Raw genomic sequence first — 23243 nt, forward strand, 5'->3', positions numbered from 1 at the left:
ATGATTAGACAACCCAGAACATACAACTTAGGTTACCTCTGGAAAGGTGGGAAACATGAGCACTCTTTTGTTATACTCTGATACCAGTCCGAAACAGGGAGTAAAGGGAGGCACATGCAAGTTTAAAATATTTATTTTAACGCTGTGTCTTCAGGTGCAGCATCTTAGCTAATACAAGCATACATATGATAAGAAATAAGATTGTCAGCATAGTTACGATTTCATAAAATACAAAGGCAGAAAGCATGCTATAATGCTAAATGGAAACAGGTTAAATATATACCTATATTTCACCCTCCCTTGCTAGTAGGTTATCTTATAACTACAGGAGGTCTCTTAGGCTTGCATAGGTGACCCCATACCTCAAAGATTAGCAGGAGTGGATCACATCGAGTTCTGCACAAGCTCTCAGCATATGAATGTTCTCCAAGTGTGTTCAATCATGCCTACACAGTGCATTATTAAAGGCACCAGTATCTGAGTTGGCCACAGCTGTATATATGTTATAGCTGGAACGTGCGCTGATCAGTTCGAACAGCAGCTACAGTGTTTAGATAACCTTGAAGGCCTCGGCACTCACTGTTCAGACTAAGCTTACGAAGCAAGTCTAGGAATGTAGAAAAACAAGTTATTCTCATGTGAAACAAAACACTCAGCCTAACTCTATATAAAAGCTAAAGTGTGTGCCATGTGCAAAAGACAGCAAAAGGTAAAATGGTGTTTAAACTTCTGCTCATGCTAACTTAACACTGTGTGAATGCAAGGCTCAGTCCCACTACAATGGGAAAAGTCCAGCCCGATCTGCCAAGCCATGTCTTCCCTGGACTGGAAACAAGCATCCTGGGACCGGTTTCGGGTTCATAACCCTCATCAGCCACACTATCTTGAATTCAGTGGCAAAGTGAGCAAGGGACCCACGTCTGGGCATACCCTGCCACTTGAGGGCGAACAAAGCGATACCAAAGGGGATGATGGACGGAGCGTATGAGCAAATAAAACGCTCCCCCAGTCAACTGATCTGGGTTTAATCCTCATCATTCTTTAGCTCACTCCACCACCCCAGTTTAGACATGGGAATTACGATTCCCATGAGAAGTCCCGGTACTCTCCCTTGCAAAATAAAAAAGTGCTGGTACTCAGTACCGGACAGTACCGGCCCATTTAAAGCACTGAATAAAATGTTTAAAGCTAAAGCACGGGTGCCTGCATTGTAACAAAAAGTAAATAGGAAACAAAAAACAAAGTGTGGCATCCATTATTAGTGCTGAGGCTGCTGCACTACTTAAATACAAAAAGAAATAAACAGTTGTGGGAGAGTGTGTCCAGGCAGGACAAAGCTAGGGTGACCAACCATCACTGACCGTCTGTTATTTTAGTATGATGTCCACAAGGCGCCCGTAGCTTGGGGTTCCCAAATTACGGATGCCTTACAGACATCATACTAAAATCAAATGGGGAATTTTCAGGAAGGTATGCTGTTCCCCTGCGAGAGGCCCCATGAGTTTAAATGTTTTCACTCAGAGCCTCTTGCACTTATCTTTTAAACTGAAAAGACTGCCTGCAGCGGCCCCTTCCGGACTGTGGAGTGGCCCATTGTCATTCTGAGACTGCAGTTGATTAGCACATATAGAATGACAGTGGGCCCCATTGTAGTGACAGCATGTGGTGTAAGGGATTCTGCTTTTGTCTTGGCGTCATGCTGGAGAAAATAAAAATAAAAATAAAATAACTAACAGTGTTTTCACTGTACATTTAACAGTCGGATTCCAACATACAATTAAAAAAATACTATTTAATGTTTATTGTTACATTAGCACAAATCTTGCTTGTAGAAAGGGCCTGATGTCCCTTTGCAAAGCTGTGCGCATGCTGAAAAACTGAAGTGCACGATTTTCTCAACCTTACATAAACTTATTTTGACTTGTACTTATTTTGGTTGTCTATTTACTTTCAAATTTTTGTACTGAATTTTGACTCTCTGTCCTGAATTCTTTCCTGAATTTTGACCCTTTGTCCTGAATTTTTACACTGGCCATCCATGCCAGTTGGTCACCCTAGACAAAACAGTACAATAAAATAGTGCTTGGAGAATGTAATTAAAACATACTGTGTAGCAACACAAGTAAAAGGGCCAGTCTTCACGGGAGGTTACAAATGTAGACACAGCGGTACTAAGGAGGGACTAACAAGCCTATTAATGAATCAGAAATCAACATTTACAAGGGACAATAACACAAGCCAATGAAAAATATGGGAGGAGAGTGAACAGAGGTACAAGTCCATACCTGAATGCCGCGAAGAACGGAGCATGTGCTGTCCAGGCTCGACCTAAAAACAAGATGGACTACAATGCATCTCATAGTAATTTTCAGTGGCTGGGATTACTTCAAGCATTCCACCCATCACTTTTTTTCTAGTCCTTGTGATGTTGTCCCCTACTGTTAGTGTAACTTTACACACCATTATACGAGTAAGAATGTATTCACATTTTTATTGTGGTTTTACTTGCTACACTCGCAGAATCAGAATACCTCACTTTGACTTCTGAAACTGAGTTAGTGTTTCTAATGATTTCTTTTACAGTGCTATAAAATATTTGGAATGGATGGTGAAAAAAAACTTTCATGGAGTGCTTCAAGACAAGAATGTATTGATGCTGGAGGAAACCTTGCAAGCATAACTAGTGAAGACATACAAGGTGAGATAATTGTTTTTTCTAAGGTGTTGATATTGTAATTAAGATGTCCTTAATTTTTCCTACAGACAGCTTTACCTAGCTGTCATCAAAGACCAGTTGTCTACAACACAAAAGATATTAAATGTGTCTGCCCCTTGTTTGCAATCTGCTAGCTTACTTGTCTGTCTCAGTTCTCTGCTCCTCATTCCATGGCTTTCTTCCCTGTTCATTTTTTACCACCCCTGTTGCCTTTCTTCTGTTCATCATTTTTAATTGGATTAGTTTCCTTCTCTAGTCCCGTCCAAAACATTTCTAAATCTTTTAACAAAGGCAAGGCAGCTGCACACTCCTATCAGCCACACTCGTTTGCCCATTTTCTCCCACCATCCAAACTCCCTGCTCCACCCCCTACTTTCCAACCACTAACTTACCCCCATTTGCATGACACCCCACACATAATTTAGTTTTTGGTTTATAGTTTCAAAATGGTGACCTGCCATTGTTGGTCACAAAGCTATGAATAAGGTAAAAAACTATTCTAAAGAATATTTGCTCTTTTGCCTAAAGAAAATACATTTGAAGCTAACCACCAAAACTCATTACATAAGTATGGCGGATTACTGTGAATTAAAAAAGAAAAGCCCTTTCATGGTGAGTAGGTTTCCCAAGACAAGGCCTACTGGCTTTGCCAACGCTTGTTCATTTCATTCTATTTATTTGTTACCTTTAGGCTGGAATAGTTTATAATCAATTTACCAAACAATACAATAAGTATTTGCTACTACGTTCTTTCAAAAGCAGACTTATAAATGAATATCAAACAAGATTCAGTAGAAACCAGTACACCATCTACTTTTGCTAAATCACAGACTTTTTGTAGAGTAAGTTTAAAGGAGAAATTATGGTTTTATATTGGCCTTTTTCATTGATCTTTGCTGATGTAACTATTTTCTGATATGCATTATAATTGATTATTAACATGAACTTCTTGCTATTGAAATTAAAATTCTGCAATGTACATTACTTTGTTTTCTGGAGCTTAGGCCAATCAAGGTCCCAACTAGGCCCCAGCTCCATGTTGCTTCTGGAGCACTCATATTATTCATGATGTGTTTATTTCTCATCAACACCACACCAAGAAAAATCTGCACTGATGTATTGCGATGGAATGCTGTTTGTGACGTACTCCAAGGGAAGGCTTACGTTACTTAACAAGGTTCTCCCCGCTTGCTCACTGTTGGCTTTTCATTTATGAGACTTTTCATTATTTATGTAACCAGATTTGTTCTGGCACCACTGATGACATTATGTCAGAGGGGACTTATTGTTATTCATTTTGGGAAATAGTTCTCTGATGGTGGTATTATGTGACATTTATAATGCTGTAGCATGATTTGACATTGTGATGTACGCCCTGTACTGACTGTGATATTTTCATTGCTTTCCAATGTAAAATGTATTATAGAAGGCCCTGATTTTGGTGGTGCACCAGATTCTTTTGGGATTCGTTTTGGTCTCTACTAGGGATGCTACCTTATTATCTATTCATCAGCTGCATACTCCGGATGTAGGTTCTTATTTAGATGCTTTACCCAAACCTGAAGATCAGCTTGCCTCATTAAAAGTAGGGTGGAACTTCAGTAAGTAGACAGCAGAGACTACTCTACATCTGTTGTCTACATATGCCTCCATTAGAGTAAGGGCTGTTTGAGGTTTGGCCATGTGGCCATCGCCCTATTTACAGTGGGCAAACACATGGCCAGTTTTCACTGTCTGTCAGCACCGGTAACAGGTAGTGAAAACTGCAAAATGATCCCCTCGCCATGGGTAAAATCTCCCAGGGCGGGCGGGTCATTGTTTGTTTTTTTTCAAAAAGAAAGTCCCGCCATCCATCTCTCAAATTATTAATGCATTTACAGCTGTTCCTGCAAGGAGAAGAGATGTAAGCTGGGCAAGTAATTATCTCTAAATGTGGCGGGAGGAGTACTCTCGCCATCTTAGAGTTTAACTATTTCCATGCCGACGATACAAACACAGTGATCCAACATTTAAATCAGGCCCAGAGACAATTTTTCAAATGTTACTACATCTATTTTAAATGCTAAGAGTGTTGATGGCCAATGATTTCTGATGGGTTAATGAGAATGGCTATATTTTTGCCTTCTGTGATATACTTTAATATTTTAATAAGCCTTCATAGTTTTATAATTTATTGATCCAACCCCTTTTTGAGTCAATCCTTATTTAATGACTGTTTTGTGAATTGCTCTTTTGAATCTTATCTTCAGGGACACATTTTCCCATCTATTCTTGAGCTCAACACAGCACCCTGACCACGTATAGGCGTTTCATCTATATTTTGTAAATTATCCGAGAGAATGCACCGATATTTCCATGCCAGGTACAACTAAGCACTGCTAGACCGGGTATCCTTGGCATGGTTTCCTCTGACTTTTTGACTCTTCCTCCTGTATTTTTGACTTTGTGCTGGACTTCAATTTTGCTGGTTAATGTACTATGAGTGCATTACCACTGCTCATCAGTGCTAAAGTGAAAGTGCTCCCTGAATAAATTGTAATTCTGATTGCTTCTCACTGATTGGCATATTAGATCAGATTTACTGGTAATTCCTTTGTAAAGTGTACTTGGTGTGCCCAGGGCTTGTAAATCAAATGCTACTAGGGGGCCTGCAGAAGTGGTTGTGCCACCTACATTAGTAGCCCTGTAAACCTGCCTCATGCCTGCCATTGCAGTGTCTGTGAGTGCAGTTTTAAATTGCCATGGCGATGTGGTAAGTACGCCCACTTGCCAGGCCCTAACCTTCCTTTTTACTACATGTTAGGCACCATTAAGGTAGGCGCAAGGTACCTACATGGGCATGGTGCAGTGTATGTGAAAGGTAGAATATGTACTGGTGTGTTTTACATGTCCTGATAGTGAAATATTACCAATTACATTTTTCATTTTTGCAAGAGCTAGGTCTCCCATGGTAGCATTGTAGCTGCCTTGTAATATCTTACAAGTGTAACTTTCAATTGGGAACGGGTAGAGATTTGGAGTTTGTGCTCTCTGAACTCAGAATTTTCAACACATCTTTTAGTGTAGATGGTTTTTAAAATGTGTGTTTGAAAATGCCACTTTTGGAAAGTGGGCATTTTCTTGGTTAACCATCCTGTGCCTCTACCTGCATGTGGAATCAACGTCTGGTTTAGACTGACAGGGGCCTGTTTGTGCATTCACTCTAGACAGTCACAGAAAGAGAGTTGAGGTGTGCCCTGCATATCCTGATGGCCCATCACCACGTTAAGCAAGAGTGGTGGGCATAGTTGTCACATACACTTTAATAGGGCTGTGCCTGGCCTCTCCCAATGCTGGCTCCACCCCCTGGGAGTGCGTCTGGAGCCAAGACCAGGCAGGAACACCCTTCTAGTTTTGTGTATTCTTTCTCCCCTCGGTTCCTGGGCCATAATCTACTTTTTTGAGGGGGTCCCATTGCTCATGTTTGCCAAGACCAGGCAGGACAAGAACATGTGCAGTACAAAGACAATCCTTTGAAGAACACCTACTTCAAAGGCCAAAAGCTGTATAAGTATTGGACCTAAAACCCCAGACTTCTAGAATGCTTCTGGATCAACAGGAGACTCTGCCAAGGAGAAGAACCGAAGAGCTGCGAGGAGGAGCACTGCCCCTTTGCTGTGTGTTGCTTTTCTGATTTGGCCTGCAGTTGTTGCTTCTGCTTTGGAGAGAAAACGGACTGGATTCTGCTTTGTATCCTGCTTGTGAAATTTCTCCAAGGCCTTGTGTGTCCTTGCCTCTTTTAAGCAGTCTCAGGGCCATCAAATAATTCACCTGCAACATCCCTGAACTCCAGTGCTTGGAGATCTGACTTCCCAAGTGGTGCCAATTCCAATTCTGGCCTCTTATAGGTTTCCGACGCAGCACCACCATGCAGGAGAAATTTCTATGCATCTGATAGAGCGCGCAGGTCACCCTGTTAGGATCTTACCAATACTCGCCTGGGCCCATACTTCAAAAACGGACAATAATTTTATTACCTCAGACAGGTGACACACGCTCTATTATCAGTTTGTGCTTACACTAATTCCAATACCAGTAACTTACCAATCCTTGTCACTAGCTACCTAAACACTATGAATCGGGGAGTTTAATAAAGACAGGCACTCAAAATACCATAGCATTTGCATTTATATAATAACCACAGACTCAGGGTAGGTTCAAACTCTTTTATCTAATCATCATCAAAAGTCATAAGCCGTAGGGTAAAAGAAATCAAACTATCAATAACCAAGATCAGAAACAGCGTATAGCTATGTAAAAGATAGATCATGCCAACCATTTAGCAAACTTGAAATAAAGGGAAGGTAGGAACAAGGAACATGTTATTTTAGGAAACAGACCTTCGCAACTTGAATAAAGGAGGGTAAAGAAAGTGAACATACTAAACCCAAGAACTTTCGTAATTCATTGGCAGTTTGAAAAAGAGAACACCACTTATGCAATTCGAAATTCAGATTTAGCTCAATAACTATCGGGAAGGTGAGAATTGGAACATACTATAAATTCGGCTTATCTCCTTAAAGGGAGGGTAAGAAAAAGGAACATATACTAATATGGAAACGTTTAGCATTGACTAAAGGTGGGTTGAAAATTGGAACACGCTAATAGACAGTAAGACATGAAATCTTATTTACCAAAGGACGGGAAAGAAAAGGGAACATATGCAATCAAATCTTTGTAATATTTCAGGGAGGGTAAAGTAAAGGTCGCGATTTAGAAAGACAATTACCCACACAGATTTATATTTACCTAGAACAGTGTGAAGACCAACTCTGGCCACGGGTCAGTTGAAAAGGACAGGAGAAACCTCAAAGACTTCAGTGCCAGTAGGCAAGCAGGTGCAGCTCATGGACAATCAGGACAGGATTACTAAGGCCGATTGCTCCGCCAAAGAACTCTTCACAATATATAAGGAATTATCCTCTCTGGCCTGTCTGGAAGAAAGAGCAGCTACCTCGGTGCAATCTTGCAATCAGATAGCTGACTACTTTCATAAAAAGGTACAGGATATATATGCCGCCTTCTCCAACACAGCCAGGGCCGGTTCCAGCGACCAAACCCTGCTGGATGAGGGACTTTCAGCCACAGATAAGCTGTGTGCTTTTCTGACTCCTGATATTGCTGAACTGAAAAAGGTGGCTGGAAGTATAAAATCAGGCTCTCCTAGAGTCATTTGACTCTGGCACGGTTCCAACGACATGGAAACAGGCTGTGGTACTTCCACTTAAGAAGAAACCACAGATTAACATCGCTCAAATGAGCAATTTACGGCCTATCTCACTTCTTCCTTACATCACCAAAATAGCTGAAAAATTGGTGAACCAACAACTTACGGCTCACATTGAACGGCTCACATTGAAACCCAACAACCCTATCACCCCACCCAGGCTGGCTTCCGTGCTCTCCACTCCACGGAGTCGTCGCTCCTCTATTCCACGGAGATGCTTAGGAAGCAGGCAGATGAGGGTCAAACTGCGGCACTGATTCTTTTAGATCTCAGTGCCGCGTTTGACACTGTGGCCCATCATACTCTGCTACAGCGCCTGAGAGAGGGAGGAGTTGCTGGCAAAGCGTGGCACTGGCTGAAGTCCTTTCTCCTTGGCCGCAGCTTTTGTGTGAAGCAAGGGCCCCATAGGTCCAGAGCTATAGCCCTGAGCCAAGGAGTTCCCCAAGGCTCGAGCCTAAGTCCCACTTTATTCAACCTCTATGTTGCCCCAGTGGCATCTATTGCGGAGAAACATGGGGTTGTTGTGGTGACGTACGCGGATGATACTCAGCTGGTTGTAGCTCTTTCTCAGCCAGCTGAGCAGGCAGCTAGTCAGTTTACATCCTGCCTGCAAGACCTGGCTAATTGGATGTCAAACAATTGTCTCAGATTAAATGGAGACAAGACGGAGGTGCTTATTGTAGGCAAGTCTCCGTCTGTTTGGACATCCGCATGGTGGCCCCAGACCCTGGGCCCTTTACCTCAACCTAAAGAACAGGTCAAGAATTTGGGTATTTGGATGGACTCAAAACTATCTTTTGAGTATCACAAAAGACGTGTAGCTGGTACTTGCTTTGGCATTCTCCGTTGTCTGAGAAAGACACTCGACCTGCTCCCAGTGTCAGCAAGAAGGGCCCTGGTCCATGCCCTGGTGACTTCCAGGCTGGACTACGGGAATGCCTTATATCTGGGAGCTAACGTGAGATGTCTTCAACGTTTGCAAGGTATCCAAAATGCTGCTGCATGCCTAGTGTTATCACTGCCAAAAAGATCTTCCACCAAAAAGGCATTGGGGACGCTCCACTGGCTCCCAATTAAAGAGCGTGTCCAGTTTAAAATCCTGTGTATAGGCCATCGGTTCACTCACGGTAAGGGCCCGAGTTTCCTGAGGAACTTGCTCACATTGTGTAAACCAACTAGGCCCCTCCGGTCGGAGGGCACTGGGCTAATGTGTATCCCGAAGACTTGCAGGGCCAGGATGGGCGGCAGATCCTTCCGCCTTCTGGCAGCACGGAGTTGGAACACTCTTCCTCTCAGACTCCGGATGGAGCCGTCCGAAAAGGTTTTCCGCAAGGAACTCAAGACACATCTGTTCCCCAAATATTGAATTGCTCTTCTCTGGCTGTATTAGGGATCTTTCAGGCCACTATTAGCGCGGGGACACACTGACTAGTGTAACCAGGCGCTTTATAAGCTCAGTTAATAATAATAATAATAATGATAACCCCAGAATTTGGATCAGGACCGGATAATCAAAGGTTAAGACCAGCACCCGCAGTTTCGGTTGCAATGCCTGCGCTATTCCCTCTCTGCAAGGAATCTGCCAAAACCCTGATTGGGTTATAACTTTCACCAACAAAGTGCTTCCCCAGCACTTTCACTTCCCAAAACCCCGATTGGGTTCTCGAACCTCCCGACAGAGTGGTCCGCAGCTCTCTGCTCTTACTCACCTATTGAGTGCGTTGGGTCAGTGACAAGTCAGCTATTCAGACAAGTCGGACAATTTATCTAGCTAAACCTATGCTAATTATACTGTTTTTCATGTCAGTGTACCACCCCCCAATGTTGCAAGTGTAAGGATCCCCAATTTTGATTGGACAAAGGGCGAGGACAGGTCATCACACCACCTAAATTTTAGACTTCCTCTGTCCCTTTATTCAAATTTCGTGTACTCCCCTTAAATTTCAGGTTTACATGACATATTCCTTCCATCTTACAATGGTGAATTTAACATTAAATACAATGTAATAATTTCAGTACAGTTCAGCTTCTTCTAGCAGGGTTAGGGTTCATCTTCCCCGGCGCACTTGGCTGTGGCTTTTCTTGGATCCCATTCAATGCCAAATGTTTTCAACTTCCCGCTGCAGACTGTCATGCGCGGAAAGGACTTTCAAGATGGAGTAATAAGCACATCCCAGGCCCAAAGAATACGATACATGAAAAGTAAAAGGAAACATTTTAGAATACGGAAATAAATGAATACACTGTATACCATGAATTTGTACACTATACCCATTACTTTATAATAAACTATAGCATTAGGATTAAGCAGAACGAACATCTTAGCAAAAGCAGCAGTGCAAGCCTCTCGCATGTGAGAACACAGAACAGCCATATTAACACTAGTGCGCAGATGCGACAGAGTTCCCTCCAAAGCTGCGAGTACGTCATGTCACGTGGGTATGACAGACGCATGCACAGTAGAAATTCCCACGTAGCAGCAGCCATTTTATTTTGCAAGCGTATTAGAATTAGAAAACACATAAGCAAGCTTTGCTCGGATACCCCATGTAAATGTAAGGTGTGCGAAATTAGTAAAACAAACAGGTTGGTTACTTCGTTATTGTTATTCGAGGTTAATGAGTATGAGCAAGTCGCTTCGTATGCCAATCCTTGCTCAATCAATCCCCTCTTTGATGATATTTTATATCATCTCTAATAATGAAACAGATGCCAACTTCTCACATTTCACCCATTTCAATCTCTTCGAACTTTCTATTCTGCTTTTTCTCATTAATTTTATTCGGATGAGAAATGTTCATCTTTTTATATATTTGGCTGTTCAATTCTTCTAATTCAATTTCTTCAATGTTTCTTTTCACTCCTCGCTGATTTATGGAATACTTCTTCTTATGTTTTCGACATTTACAACAAATTATTATCCCTAAAAGTAATAAACCTATTCCGGCCATTGGCATCAGTATTTTACTCACAAGACTTTTACCTAGATTAGAAAACCAACTACCTACAGAGGAGAGACCATCAGTCAGTCTCTTCCATGCACTATCAACCTCCAGTGGTTTAAGCTCCCTCTCCAAATAATTGATGTTTTCACATACCTCTTAATTTCAACACTTTTGTCTAGAATGTAAGTGCAACAATGTTGCGCTTTCAACATTCTATAGACTCCGTCCTCTTTTGCCAATAATGTATCAAGAGCAAGTCGATTTTGTAAAACCATAGATCTGATCGCAACCAATTCGGTATTGACCATCAGGAAACCTCCAGCAGTGTCAGTTAATAACTGATCTACTACTGTTGACAATTTGCAAATTCAGTGTGTATTCAGAGTCGCTCCCACTGTAGGTATCAATGCACTAAATATATCACCTACTATTTCTTCAACACTTTCTCTTTTGCTACGTACTAATCCATTAGTTTCTTCATTACTTCCAGTGATTTTATCCACATGGTATATCTTTGGGAAGACAATACCAAAATAACAGCTTCCATACCAGTGATCTGGTAATTTGAAATAAGCCTTGTTCCCACATATATAATAAATTCCGGGAAACACAGGTTCTGTCTCATCTTTGAAACCCCAACCACCGATTACCTTATAATTGTGCTCACATTTACTGGAACCAATGAATACGTTGTTATAATAACTAGTCATTTCTCTGTGAAGACAGAGTTTCCCCTTCTTTTCGAAATCCAGCAACATAGCAGCATTTGTTCCACCATTTGAGGTGCTCCCTATACTTTCAGCCCAATTAGGGGTTTTCTGATTCTTGTCATTTGCATTTCTTTGGAAACTCTCCCTTCTCTTCTCTACCATGTTTAGAAATATCTTTTCTTTTTTGTGTAATAAACATGTTAAGGTATTTCTGTGTGCAACACCTATATCTATTTTCCCTACGGTTAGAAAATATTCACTCATATAACGTGCCACATCTCTAGTAGTGTGAACAGGGTTTAGGTTTCTATGTACAGGAAATTCGGAAAATATATCATCTGAGTTAGAATAATAATATTGTAAAGGTCCATTCTTGTAAAATAAGCTAGTTTGAATACTACAGGAAATTCCATATGTTAGCGGCAAGTGGTGATACGTCACACCCTCAGCTACCAAAGTAGGCAGCTTCATACAGACATAACAGTTTTCTATCTCCATTGCTTCTACATAGTGTACTAACAGGTTTGCAAACACATTTAAATGAGTTCTGTTTTTGATTCTATTATAATGCAGTCCTTCCTCATCTGGTGCATCTAAGTCTATTTTAGTTTGTCTAAGGCTAAGTGCTTTCTCTTGTGTATCTACTCTTTGTGGTGTATCTTTCGTTTGCAGCTATTCTGTGTCCATTGTCACTGGCTTAGTAGGGTATAAATTAGTATCTTTACTCCTCATGTAAGGAATAGCTATGGTTAGTCCTATCCAAAGTATAAGTACTATTGCTACACTACATAAACATACTTTGCAGCATGTTTTTAAACAATTTCTTTTCGGTCTTCCGTTAAGAGTTGAATCAGCCATTTGGTCTAAAGGAGTCTTAACCCCTCATTGAAGCTTTTACACAGTCTTTACCCTGTGCAACTCTCAGGTGGGTTTTACTTTTTCAGTAGTTTGTTCAGCAATCAATTCTTCATCATATTCGTCACTTATGTCTAGATTTTCAAATTCTTCCAATACAATGTAGGTCCACTCAGGGCCCTTGTACTTGTTGTTCAGTCTTTTTAGTCATGGACTTCTTCTTCTGGGTTGTATCACAGGTGGATCAGTTGGAGTGGTTACTTCATGTACTTGTTCAGGTTCTTCGATAATTCTCTTTAAACGCAGTCTCAGTCTTTTGACATATCTGGGCCATTTGTCTCCTTTTCTGAGTCGTTTAACTGGCACTGTGCTTTGGCCCTCTTCGAATGCTCTTTTATTCTCGCTCAGTTGTGGCACATTGATTTCAGTGTTTTCTTCTTCTTCCCTCTCTATCTGACTAGTTCCAGGTCTTGTTTCTGTTTCTTCTGCCTGGTTACTAAACTGGCCTTGTTCAGGAATCTGTTGGATTTGCCTTTGATCTGTTTCACTTTTTTCGTCCTGAACACCATTGTCTATTCCTACCTGGTCCTGCTCAAGCTCTTCGAATTCTTGATCTTCTTCCGCTTGAGTTTCCGCCCTAATTTCTATCTGTCCCTTTTCAGATTCAGGAGTTCTGAGTGGAGTATCGATTACCTGACCTGTCCCTATCTGGTACTCCTCAGCATCACTTTTGACATGGATTTCAATGACCTGATTATCTTGCTCTACACCTGTCTCATCCTCGCTATCACTCTGTCTGTCTAAATAAGTTTGACTCCTGGTTCGAACATATTCTGCAGGTATGTTGATTACTGGGATCCAATCATCTTGACTGGTGCTCGGTTGTTCTTCTTCAGCTACTTCAGGATCGATATCTTGGGACCCTTCAGCTGCGCAACCTTCAGCCTCAGTTTAATCAGCTTCCGTCACCTTCTTCGGGCGACTGACATGGATCCGGTGCGGAACTCCTACACACTTTACTGCTGTGGTGGTAATCAGATTCACTTGACGTGGTTTACTCCACCTGGGTGTGAGGCAAGATGTTCGAGTATGTTTCTTAAGGACAGCCCTATCCCCTGGGTTCAAGTCATGTGCTGGTGTTGCTGGTCTGGCGACAGCGTCTTCCCCAACCTGGCGAGAGATAGAACGCCCTTGGTCAGCCAGTTCTTTGCAGTATTCCAGTACTAAATCATCAGATATGTTTAGCAGGCTGTGTCCTGGCACCCATGCTTGCCGCATTGCTCTTCCCATCAGTATTTCATGGGGACTTAAGCCTGTGTTCCAGTCTGGAATACTCCTAAGTCCCATCAGAATAAGTGGCAGAGCATTGGCCACTCCAATCTAGTTTACTCATACATCTTTCCCAATCTTGATTTTATAGTGCCATTCAAATTATTTTACCACTCCAGATGCTTTTGGGCGATATGCACAGTGCAGTTTTTGCTTAATTTTGAATGCTTCACAAATTAGACCCATTATTTCACTGTTAAAATGTTTTCCTCTGTCAGATTCAATTGTTACTGGAAATCCGAACTGTGGGATAATCTCTCTAAGTAGAAGCTTAGCCACAGTGATGCTATCATTCTTACGTGTGGGGTAAGCTTCCGCCCATTTTGAAAACAGGCAGACAGTGACAAGTACATGTTTTAGTCCTTGACAAGGGGGCATCTGAATGAAATCAATCTGCAATCGAATAAAAGGACCTTCTCCCTTTCCAATTTTCCGTGACAATACCACTGTTCTTTTCCCTGGGTTCATTTGCTGACAAACCAAACACCTCTGGCAGAGTGCCTGTGCTATGTTCCTGAATTTCACATTAAACCATGTTCGTCTGAACAGACATATCATAGCATCTCTTCCCAAATGAGAATCTCCATGAATCAACCTAGCCATAGGAGCAAGCAGATAGTTGGGGTAACACTACTGTTTCGTCAAGGTAAACAATGACACCATCTTCAACCCTTCTCTTACACCCTAATTTCCTCAACTGTTCCTTTTCTTTTGGCTCTGCTCCATTCTGCAACTCTCTCACTTCTTCCCATGTATCCACGCGATCCAGTAACATAAGTTGGCAGCTGTTTCCACCAACTTCAACCTTTTTATTTACAGCCATCTTGTATTTTGCACAATGTTGGGCTAACTGGTCAGCATATCGATTACCAGCTGTCACTTTGTCAATGCCAGATTTGTGAGCAGCGCACTTGACCACAGCCACCTCTTTTGGCAACTGGATTGCTTCCAGTAAATCTTTCACATATTGACCATTTCTGATGGGGGTGCCTGCAGAAGTCAGAAACTCCATTTGCATCCATAATTGGCCATAGTCATGCACAACCCCGTAACCATACTGGCTGTCAGTGAATATGGTCACTTTTCAATTTTTCCCAAATTTACAGGCCTTTGCCAGGGCAACCAATTCGGCAATTTGTACAGACTTGACTCCAGGTAAATAGGATGCTTCCACTGGGCCTCCCAAGGTACACACTGCATAGGCAGCGCTTAAACCTCCTTCCTCATGTCTCATGCATGAGCCATCAACAAATAGCTCACAGTCTGAATCAATTAAGGGCTCCTCTCTTATGTCTGCCCTTGGCTTAGTACTGTATTCAGTTACATCATTGCAATTATGCTCAACTTCCTCCTTAAGTTCTGCATTGTATGAATTTGGCAGTAGGGTTGTTGGGTTCAAAATGTTACACCTAGCAATGGTTACATTTCCTGCACCTACAAGAATTCTCTTGTACTTAGTCAGCCAACTAGGTGTGAGATACTGAGTCTTAGTCCTAGTTAGCAAGATTACAACTGCATGTGGAACATACACTGTTACAGGATTTCCCATAAAGATGGATTCACTCTGCTCAAGGCTCATGCAAGTTGCAGCTACTGCTTTCAGACATCCGGGTAATGCGGCGGGCACTGGGTCTAATGTGGACGAAAAATATGCCACAGGTCGTCCCACTAATCCATGAATTCGAGTAAAAACTGAAAGTGCACAATTATCTCGTGTGTCACAAAAAAGTGCAAAATCTTCTAAATAGTCAGGCATTCCTAATGCTGGAGCTGTACACAGGCAGTCTCTCAAATTTACAAAGGCAGTCATGCTTTCGTTATCCCACTCTACTGGGTCTTTGGCTCTTTTCTTTGTCATTTGTATCAGAGGCTTTGCAAGGACTGCGAATCCCACAATCCATTGCCGTGATTTTGAGGCCACCAAAAGATCGTCTATGTACTGAAGCAAGACTGACCGTCTGGGTAGTACTAACAACTCCAGGCACTTTTTCAAAATCTGATTAAAAATTGAGGGGCTTTCTGTGTACCCCTGAGGGACACGATTCCAAACATAGACATGACTGTCGAATTCAAATGAGAATTTTTTTTTGCTATCTGGGTGCAATGGGATCGAGAAAAATGCATGGCATAGGTCTATGACAGTAAACCATCCAGCTTCCCACGGTATCTGATACAGAATCACTGCAGGATTTGGCACAACTGGACAGCAAGGGACAAAAATCTTATTAACCTTTCTCAGGTCCTGTACTACTTTGTACTTACCGCTGGGTTTCTTTATACCAATTATGGGGGAGTTACATGGACTGCTCATTACTTCTTGCAAAATACCTGCTTCCAATAACCGCTTTATTTCTACTACAACTCCTGCTTGAATTTCTACATTCATTTTGTACGATCGTGTGTTTGGGTAAACTGCATCTTCTTTTATGGTCACTTTTATTGGGTCCACATTTGCCATTAATCCTACATCCTTTCCCGTAAAGTCCATTCCTCTGGTTTTACCGTCTGTTGCAGTTCTTCTGGTAAGTCTGTTATTGTCATCCTGGCAACTTCTGTCTCTGGTCTTGCTAACATCATTTGTAAATTCCATCTTCGTCTGGGGTTTGAATTTCAACGCCATTTGGAGTGCAAAAATGGTGCAATTCATTTTGCACAACAAATCTCGTCCTAGCAGATTTACAGGACTTGGGTCACAGACTACGAATCTATGCATTTCTTTAAAATTCCCTATTTTTACTTCCATTGGTTCTGTGACTGGGGTACTAATTTGTTTATTAGAATCGCCCACTACTTGGATCGCTTATCCCGAGAGGGGTAGGTTTGGAACATCTGCTGTTCTCACAGTAGAACGGGTAGCACCAGTGTCCAACAGAAAGGTGACATCATTGTCTTCAACCTTTCCTTTAATGTATGGTCCTGACTGGTCTACTGGCAAGGAGGCGCCAAGCATGCACTCCTCGTCCTTCCCCCTCAGGCACCGTCAGTAAGGTTCTTCACAAAAGAATGTGTCATTCAAAAGAAATTGTGAGGTTGACGCATCTCTCTTTTCCCTTCCTTCCCAATTCGAAGTCTCTACATTCTGTTGTGCTTTGCTCCTATAATTTGGCATAGGCGCCGGGGGTATCTGGTTTTGTGTTACCTGCTGCTGGGTATTCCGTGGCACCTCAGGCTGCGCATGTGGATTTAAATCATTAATTTGCACATTACCATTCTGCACAGCCTTACACTCGTCCTTCCAGTGCTCCAACTTGCCACATCCGTTACAGGGGAACTTCTTTTTCGCATCTTCCCTATTGAATTTTCCCCTGGGCCTTCTCCCACTTCCATCATTTTTATTCTGATTAGTAGTCATCTGATTTAACTGTTGTTCTTGGTGTTCTGCTAATTTTACTTGTGCCCACATGACCTTTTCTTTCAATTCTCTCCGTTTGTTTTCTAGCTCATCTTCACAATATTTTGCATATTTCAAGACCTCATCTATGGGTTTAGCGTGCCAACAAATTTTATTGTCTTTAATCCATTGTGCAATTTCTGGTCTCAATCCTAGCACATATCGATAGATAAAATGTGTCATGTCTTTAATGTCGAAGTTGTCTAGTCCGCTGTATTGCTTAAATGTCTGTAATAGATGTTCATAATATGAATGCACAGTTTCGTCTTTATTCTGAGTGGTTCTATCTATTTTCATCCAATCTGTCTCTTTTGCAGGCACCTTTCCTTTCAGGTAAAGTATTATCTGATTGTATTTTTTCATTACATCCTCGGAAGGTGCCCCTGTATTTGGGTCTCTTGGGTACTCATCACTAGGCCAATCAACAGCAATTTTGCATTCTGTCCACAAATCTACGGGGACTACAATGTCAAATAAACCATCTAAGTCTTTTAAAAGACACTTTGACACCTTTACAAATCTCTTGACCTGTCTGTACCACTCTACAGGTTTTTCTCGAAGTTTTGGGAAATCATTTGTAAATGACAAAATATCCTGTCTGGACCATGGAACATGCACATAGCCTCCACCTGGTACCTCTCGCATGGGACATCATTTTTCTACCTTTTCTGCTTCTTTTAAAACATATTCTGAAGTCATTTGTCTTGATCGAATTTCTTCCTTTTTCTTTGCCCATCTTGCTTTCCATTTCTCCAATTCTCCCCATTTATGCATTAAATTCATCAGCTCTCTTATCTGCACTTTTTTTCCTGACACATTCATGTTTTCTAAATCTTTGTCAGAGAATTCTACTCGGTAGGGTTTCTGCAATACCTTAGATTTACCAATGCCGATTCCCATGCTAGCTGCCGTGTCCATTAGTTTTTCGTCAAACACCCTTGTATTTCTAGTGATTCTTTTACAGATAAACAGTAATTCATCTTCACTAAGGGTATTTAATCCCTCCAATCCCACATTCCCAGCCATCATTTCTTCTATTTCAATCCTTAATTTATATATGTCTAATGGCTTGGGCTGTGTCTTTGGTCTCTCTATTTCTCGTGTCCATCTGTCTATCTCTTCAGGAGTTACCACAGTGGCACTTCTTGTACCTGAGGAAGTGAAGTAGTGTGGCTCACTGGTTAGAGGCGGCAGACCCGAGAGCAGAGGACGGCCCGGGACCAGGGTTCGATTCCCGACGCGGCAGGTTTCTGGAATAGGGTCAGCGGGCTCGGTAATTCTCTCGCCTCGGTGCCCACTCTGATCAGCGATCACACTCGGCAACTCTGGGCATAAGCTTGCCTCATCTTCACTAACGGCCCCACCAGACCGCCGGGGATGCCTGGTCTCACCCTGGAGATACCCATTAAGGGACCATCTCTCAGGGAAGCCAGGAAGGGTTTCGCAGCGGTCGAAGCGCGGAGATACTCCTCCGGGAGTCGATCCTAGTGCTATATAAACCTGCAATTAATTAATTAATTAAGTCTCCATCTGTAATTCTCTCAAAGTTAAAGGAGTGGTTTTCCTCATTGAACCACCTTCAGGTTCCCTTATTGGTAAATCCATTAAGGATATCACTTATTCACATTCACTTGCCGGATCATCTACTATCAGTGGCTCTTTTCTTGGCTGTACTACTGATGCAGTTATAACTGGAGCTTTTGGACTAGTTTGTTTATCTCCGTACAAAGGAACAACTGGGCCAATAGTCACTGGAATTGTCAACGCCTCAGGTCTGGTATTTAATTGGGAAATTTTCTGAAATAATTAACTTCTCTGTTTATTTAGAGCTTCTCTTTCTCTTTCTTGTAATACCCTTTCGATAGAGGTCTCATATATGACTTGCGGAATTAAAGGTGGCTTTAAAAACTGGGGAGTCGGGTTCGATGTGCTTGACTCCTCATTATAAGGTGGCTTAAAAAACGGGTTATTCAGATTTACTATTCTTGTTTCTTCATTATAGGGTGGTGGATTTTTCATTAATAAATCCTCCATGTAATCATCGTCTGAATCACCACTAGTCATTCAATGTTTAGCTTTCTCAGTCCTTTTAGCTCACACAGGCTCCTCTACAGTTAGTACTGGTTAAAGCCCTTCCACTAACATATTCTGTCTCCATTGTTTCATTTGTTTATCTTTAGAATCTTGTGGAACCTTTGGGTAAAATGTACTCAGTCCTTTATCAATTCTGGGTCTGTCTCACTCAAAAGCCTCAATCTCCCATTCTTCTAATACCTCATATTGCGTTAATCTAGGTCTCGGATGTAAGTCTTTCATTCAGGTCCTTAAATTAAACAAAATTCTTCCATTAAAGGTGCCTTCTACGGGAAATGCCAGAAGCCCATCATCTTTTGTGTATTCCACCCAGTTCTCTAACCATACACAAGAATGGTATCCCCTGTCAAACATCATGAATGATGCAGGAGTATTCGGAGGTGGGATAATGACTCCTTCTCTAGTCTTAATAGGCTTGTCTTTCTTAAAGAAATGTTTAACTTTGTCTACAAATGACAATTTTCTCTTACTTCTGTACATATTGTTAGGTCTGCCTCTTAACATCTGATCCCTAGCAAACCCTAAGTATCTCGGATCAGGTCGATTTTCTGGATGACTTGGATACCACATATATCTCGTGAATTCAAATTGCAAAAAAAAAAGCTTTTTCTGTTTACTAAATACTTCCAATGCTAGCGCGTCTTTTATTTCTCGACAACCAACCAACACTGTGATTTCAAAAAATTTCAACCAATGAGTGCGCGGCCTTTCCCGTGAGATGAGTTTCCACGTTCCTGCGCTCACCCCTCCTTTACAATGCTATCTCAGCTACACGCCCGCTGTCTTGACCAATACCGGCGTGGCACTGAGTGACGTCAGCGCAGCTCCGCAACTGACTCCCTCCTTCACAAGGTAATGCGAACACTCAGTTCTTTTGAATTATAAAGTGCAAATTTTTATTATTTAACAACGGAAACACATCCGCCACTGTGCCCAAGTGACTAAATAGGAAAGAAATATTTCACTGCAAGTAAATCCCTTCCGTTTACTTTTCATACACTGTGAGTAGAATCCTTCCGCCTACCCTTCACACAAGCATTAGAGAACCTGCTACTCCTCCAGACTCATCCACTCCGGGAAATATACTGAGGCTAAAGTTTCACCAGCGAACCCCTTTACTATCAATCAAGCTTAAACGAACCTGCTAATCCTTCCGTGTGACCCTTACTAGGTTATATCACAATAGAAGTTTTGCCAGCAAACTCTTTGCTGTCACTTATTCATACATTCATACAGAAAACCCTAAATAGTGCTTCCGGTTCTGCCCAACCATGCACTAACCTTCTACAGGTAAGTGACCTCGCCGCAATGTGGCTTCTATTTACCACCCGCTATTCTGCCCCCGGGGATTCCAGACAAAATATATAACAGGTACAAACGATTTTGGTTAATACATAAAATTCAACATAGCAGCATCAATTAAACATTTCAATAATACCACATTTAATCGATCAATAAAATATGAACTTTAACCAGATAACTAATTAACTACCTAACTTTAACTAATCCCTAACCATACAGCTGCTACCAAGAAATTAACTGATAGAGCGCGCAGGTCACCCGGCTAGGATCTTACCAATACTCGCCTGGGCCCATACTTCAAAAATGGACATTAATTTTATTACCTCAGACAGGTGACACACGCTCTATTTATCAGTTTGTGCTTACACTAATTCCTATACCAGTAACTTACCAATCCGTGTCACTAGATACCTAACCACGATGATCAGGGAGTTTAATAAAGAAAGGCACTCAAAATACCATAACATTTGCATTTATATAATAACCACAGACTCACGGTAGGCTCAAACTCTTTTATCTAATCATCATCAAAAGTCCTAAGCCATAGGTTAAACTATCAATAACCAAGATCAGAAACAGCGTATAGCTATGTAAAAGATAGATTATGCCAAACATTTAGCAAACTTGAAATATAGGGAAGGTAGGAACAAGGAACATGCTATTTTAGGAAACAGACTTTCGCAACTTGATTAAAGGAGGGTAAAGAAAGGGAACATACTAAACCCAAGAACTTTCGTAATTCATTGGCAGTTTGAAAAAGAGAACACCACTTATGCAATTCGAAATTCAGATTTAGCTCAATAACTATAGGGAAGGTGAGAATTGGAACATACTATAAATTCAACTTATCTCCTTAAAGGGAGGGTAATAAAAAGGAACATATACTAATATGGAAACATTTAGCATTGACTAAAGATGGGTTGAAAATTGGAACACGCTAATAGACAATAATACATTAAATCTTATTTACCAAAGGACGGCAAAGAAAAGGGAACATATGCAATGAAAACTTTGCAATATTTTAGGGAGGGTAAAGGAAAGGACGCGATTTAGAAAGACAATTACCCACACAGATTTATATTTACCTAGAATAGTGTGAAGACCAACCCTGGCCATGGGTCAGTTGGAAAGGACAGGCGAAACCCCAAAGACTTCAGTGCCAGTAGGCAAGCAGGTGCAGCTCATGAACAATCAGGACAGGATAACCCCAGAATTTGGATCAGGACCGGATTACCAAAGGTTAAGACCAGCACCCGCAGTTTCGGTTGCAACGCCTGCGCTACTCCCTCTCTGCAAGGAATCTGCCAAAACCCCGATTGGGTTATAACTTTCAACAACAAAGTGCTTCGCCAGCACTTTAACTTCCCAAAACCCCGATTCGGTTCTCGAACCTCCCGACAGAGTGCTCCGCAGCTCTCTGCTCTTAGTCACCTATTGAGTGCGTTGGGTCAGTGACAGGTCAGCTATTCAGACAAGTCGGACAATTTCTCTAATTAAACCTACGCTAATTATACTGTTTTTCAGGTCAGTGTACCACCCCCCAATGTTGCAAGTGTAAGGATCCCCAATTTTGATTGGACAAAGGACGAGGACAGGTCTTCACACCACCTACTTTTTAGACTTCTTCTGTCTCTTTATTCAAATTTCATATACGCCCCTTAAATATCAGGTTCACATGACATATTCCTTCCATCTTACAATGGTGAATTTAACATTAAATACAATGTTTTAATTTCAGTACAGTTCAGCTTCTTCTAGCAGGGTTAGGGTTCATCTTCCCAGGCGCATCTTGGCTGTGGCTTTTCTTGGATCCCATTCAATGGCAAATGTTTTCAACTTCCCGCTGCAGACTGTCATGCGCGGAAAGGACTTCCAAGATGGAGTAATAAGCACATCCCAGGCCCAAAGAATACGATACATGAAAAGAAAAAGGAAACATTTTAGAACACAGAAATAAATGATTACACTGTATACCATGAATTTCTACACTATACCCATTACTTTATAATAAACTATAGCATTTGGATTAAGCAGAACGAACATCTTAGCAAAAGCAGCAGTGCAAGTCTCTCTCACATGTGAGAGAACACAGAAAAGCCATATTAACACTAGTGCGCAGATGCGACAGAGTTCCCTCCAAAGCTGCGAGTACGTCATGTCACGTGGGTATGACAGACGCATGCGCAGTAGAAATTTCCATGTAGCAGCAGCCATTTTATTTTGCAAGCGCATTAGAAATAGAAAACACATAAGCAAGCTTCGCTCGGATACCCCATGTAAATTTAAGGTGTGCGAAATTAGTAAAACAAACTGGTTGGTTACTTCGTTATTGTTATTCGAGGTTCATGAGTACGAGCAAGTCTCTTCGTATGCGAATCCTTGCTCCATCACATCATTGCTGTGTTGTCAAAGGAATCACTGTGGCACCTGTCCGCGACCGAAGAAACCGCCACAGCCTTAGTTCAGCACGCTGTGCCTTCAAAGTACAAGACCCCACGCACGTACTCTGACGTAGGCTCTGCTGTGTGGCTGAATGGATCAACGCATCGTTGGACCACAGCTTAAGAAAGTGATGCAGCACCTGTTTGTCGCCACCACATCGACCTGCAGCGTGCCCCGATTTCCATGCATCGCA

At 41.8% G+C, this 23243-nt stretch overlaps 1 protein-coding gene across 1 annotated transcript in view; it reads left to right on the forward strand.

Moving 5' to 3' along the window:
* The window catches only part of LOC147688873 (macrophage mannose receptor 1-like), a 731375-nt gene that overhangs the window by 572556 nt on the left and 135576 nt on the right, over nucleotides 1–23243 (forward strand). The window contains exon 21 of the mRNA XM_086941773.1: nucleotides 2584–2698. Coding sequence (XP_086797899.1) covers nucleotides 2584–2698 — 115 coding nt within the window. The remainder of the gene's footprint in view (nucleotides 1–2583; nucleotides 2699–23243) is intronic.

Source organism: Lissotriton vulgaris, chromosome 10 (genome assembly GCF_964263255.1).
Source record: "Lissotriton vulgaris chromosome 10, aLisVul1.2, whole genome shotgun sequence".
Taxonomy (NCBI): domain Eukaryota; kingdom Metazoa; phylum Chordata; class Amphibia; order Caudata; family Salamandridae; genus Lissotriton; species Lissotriton vulgaris.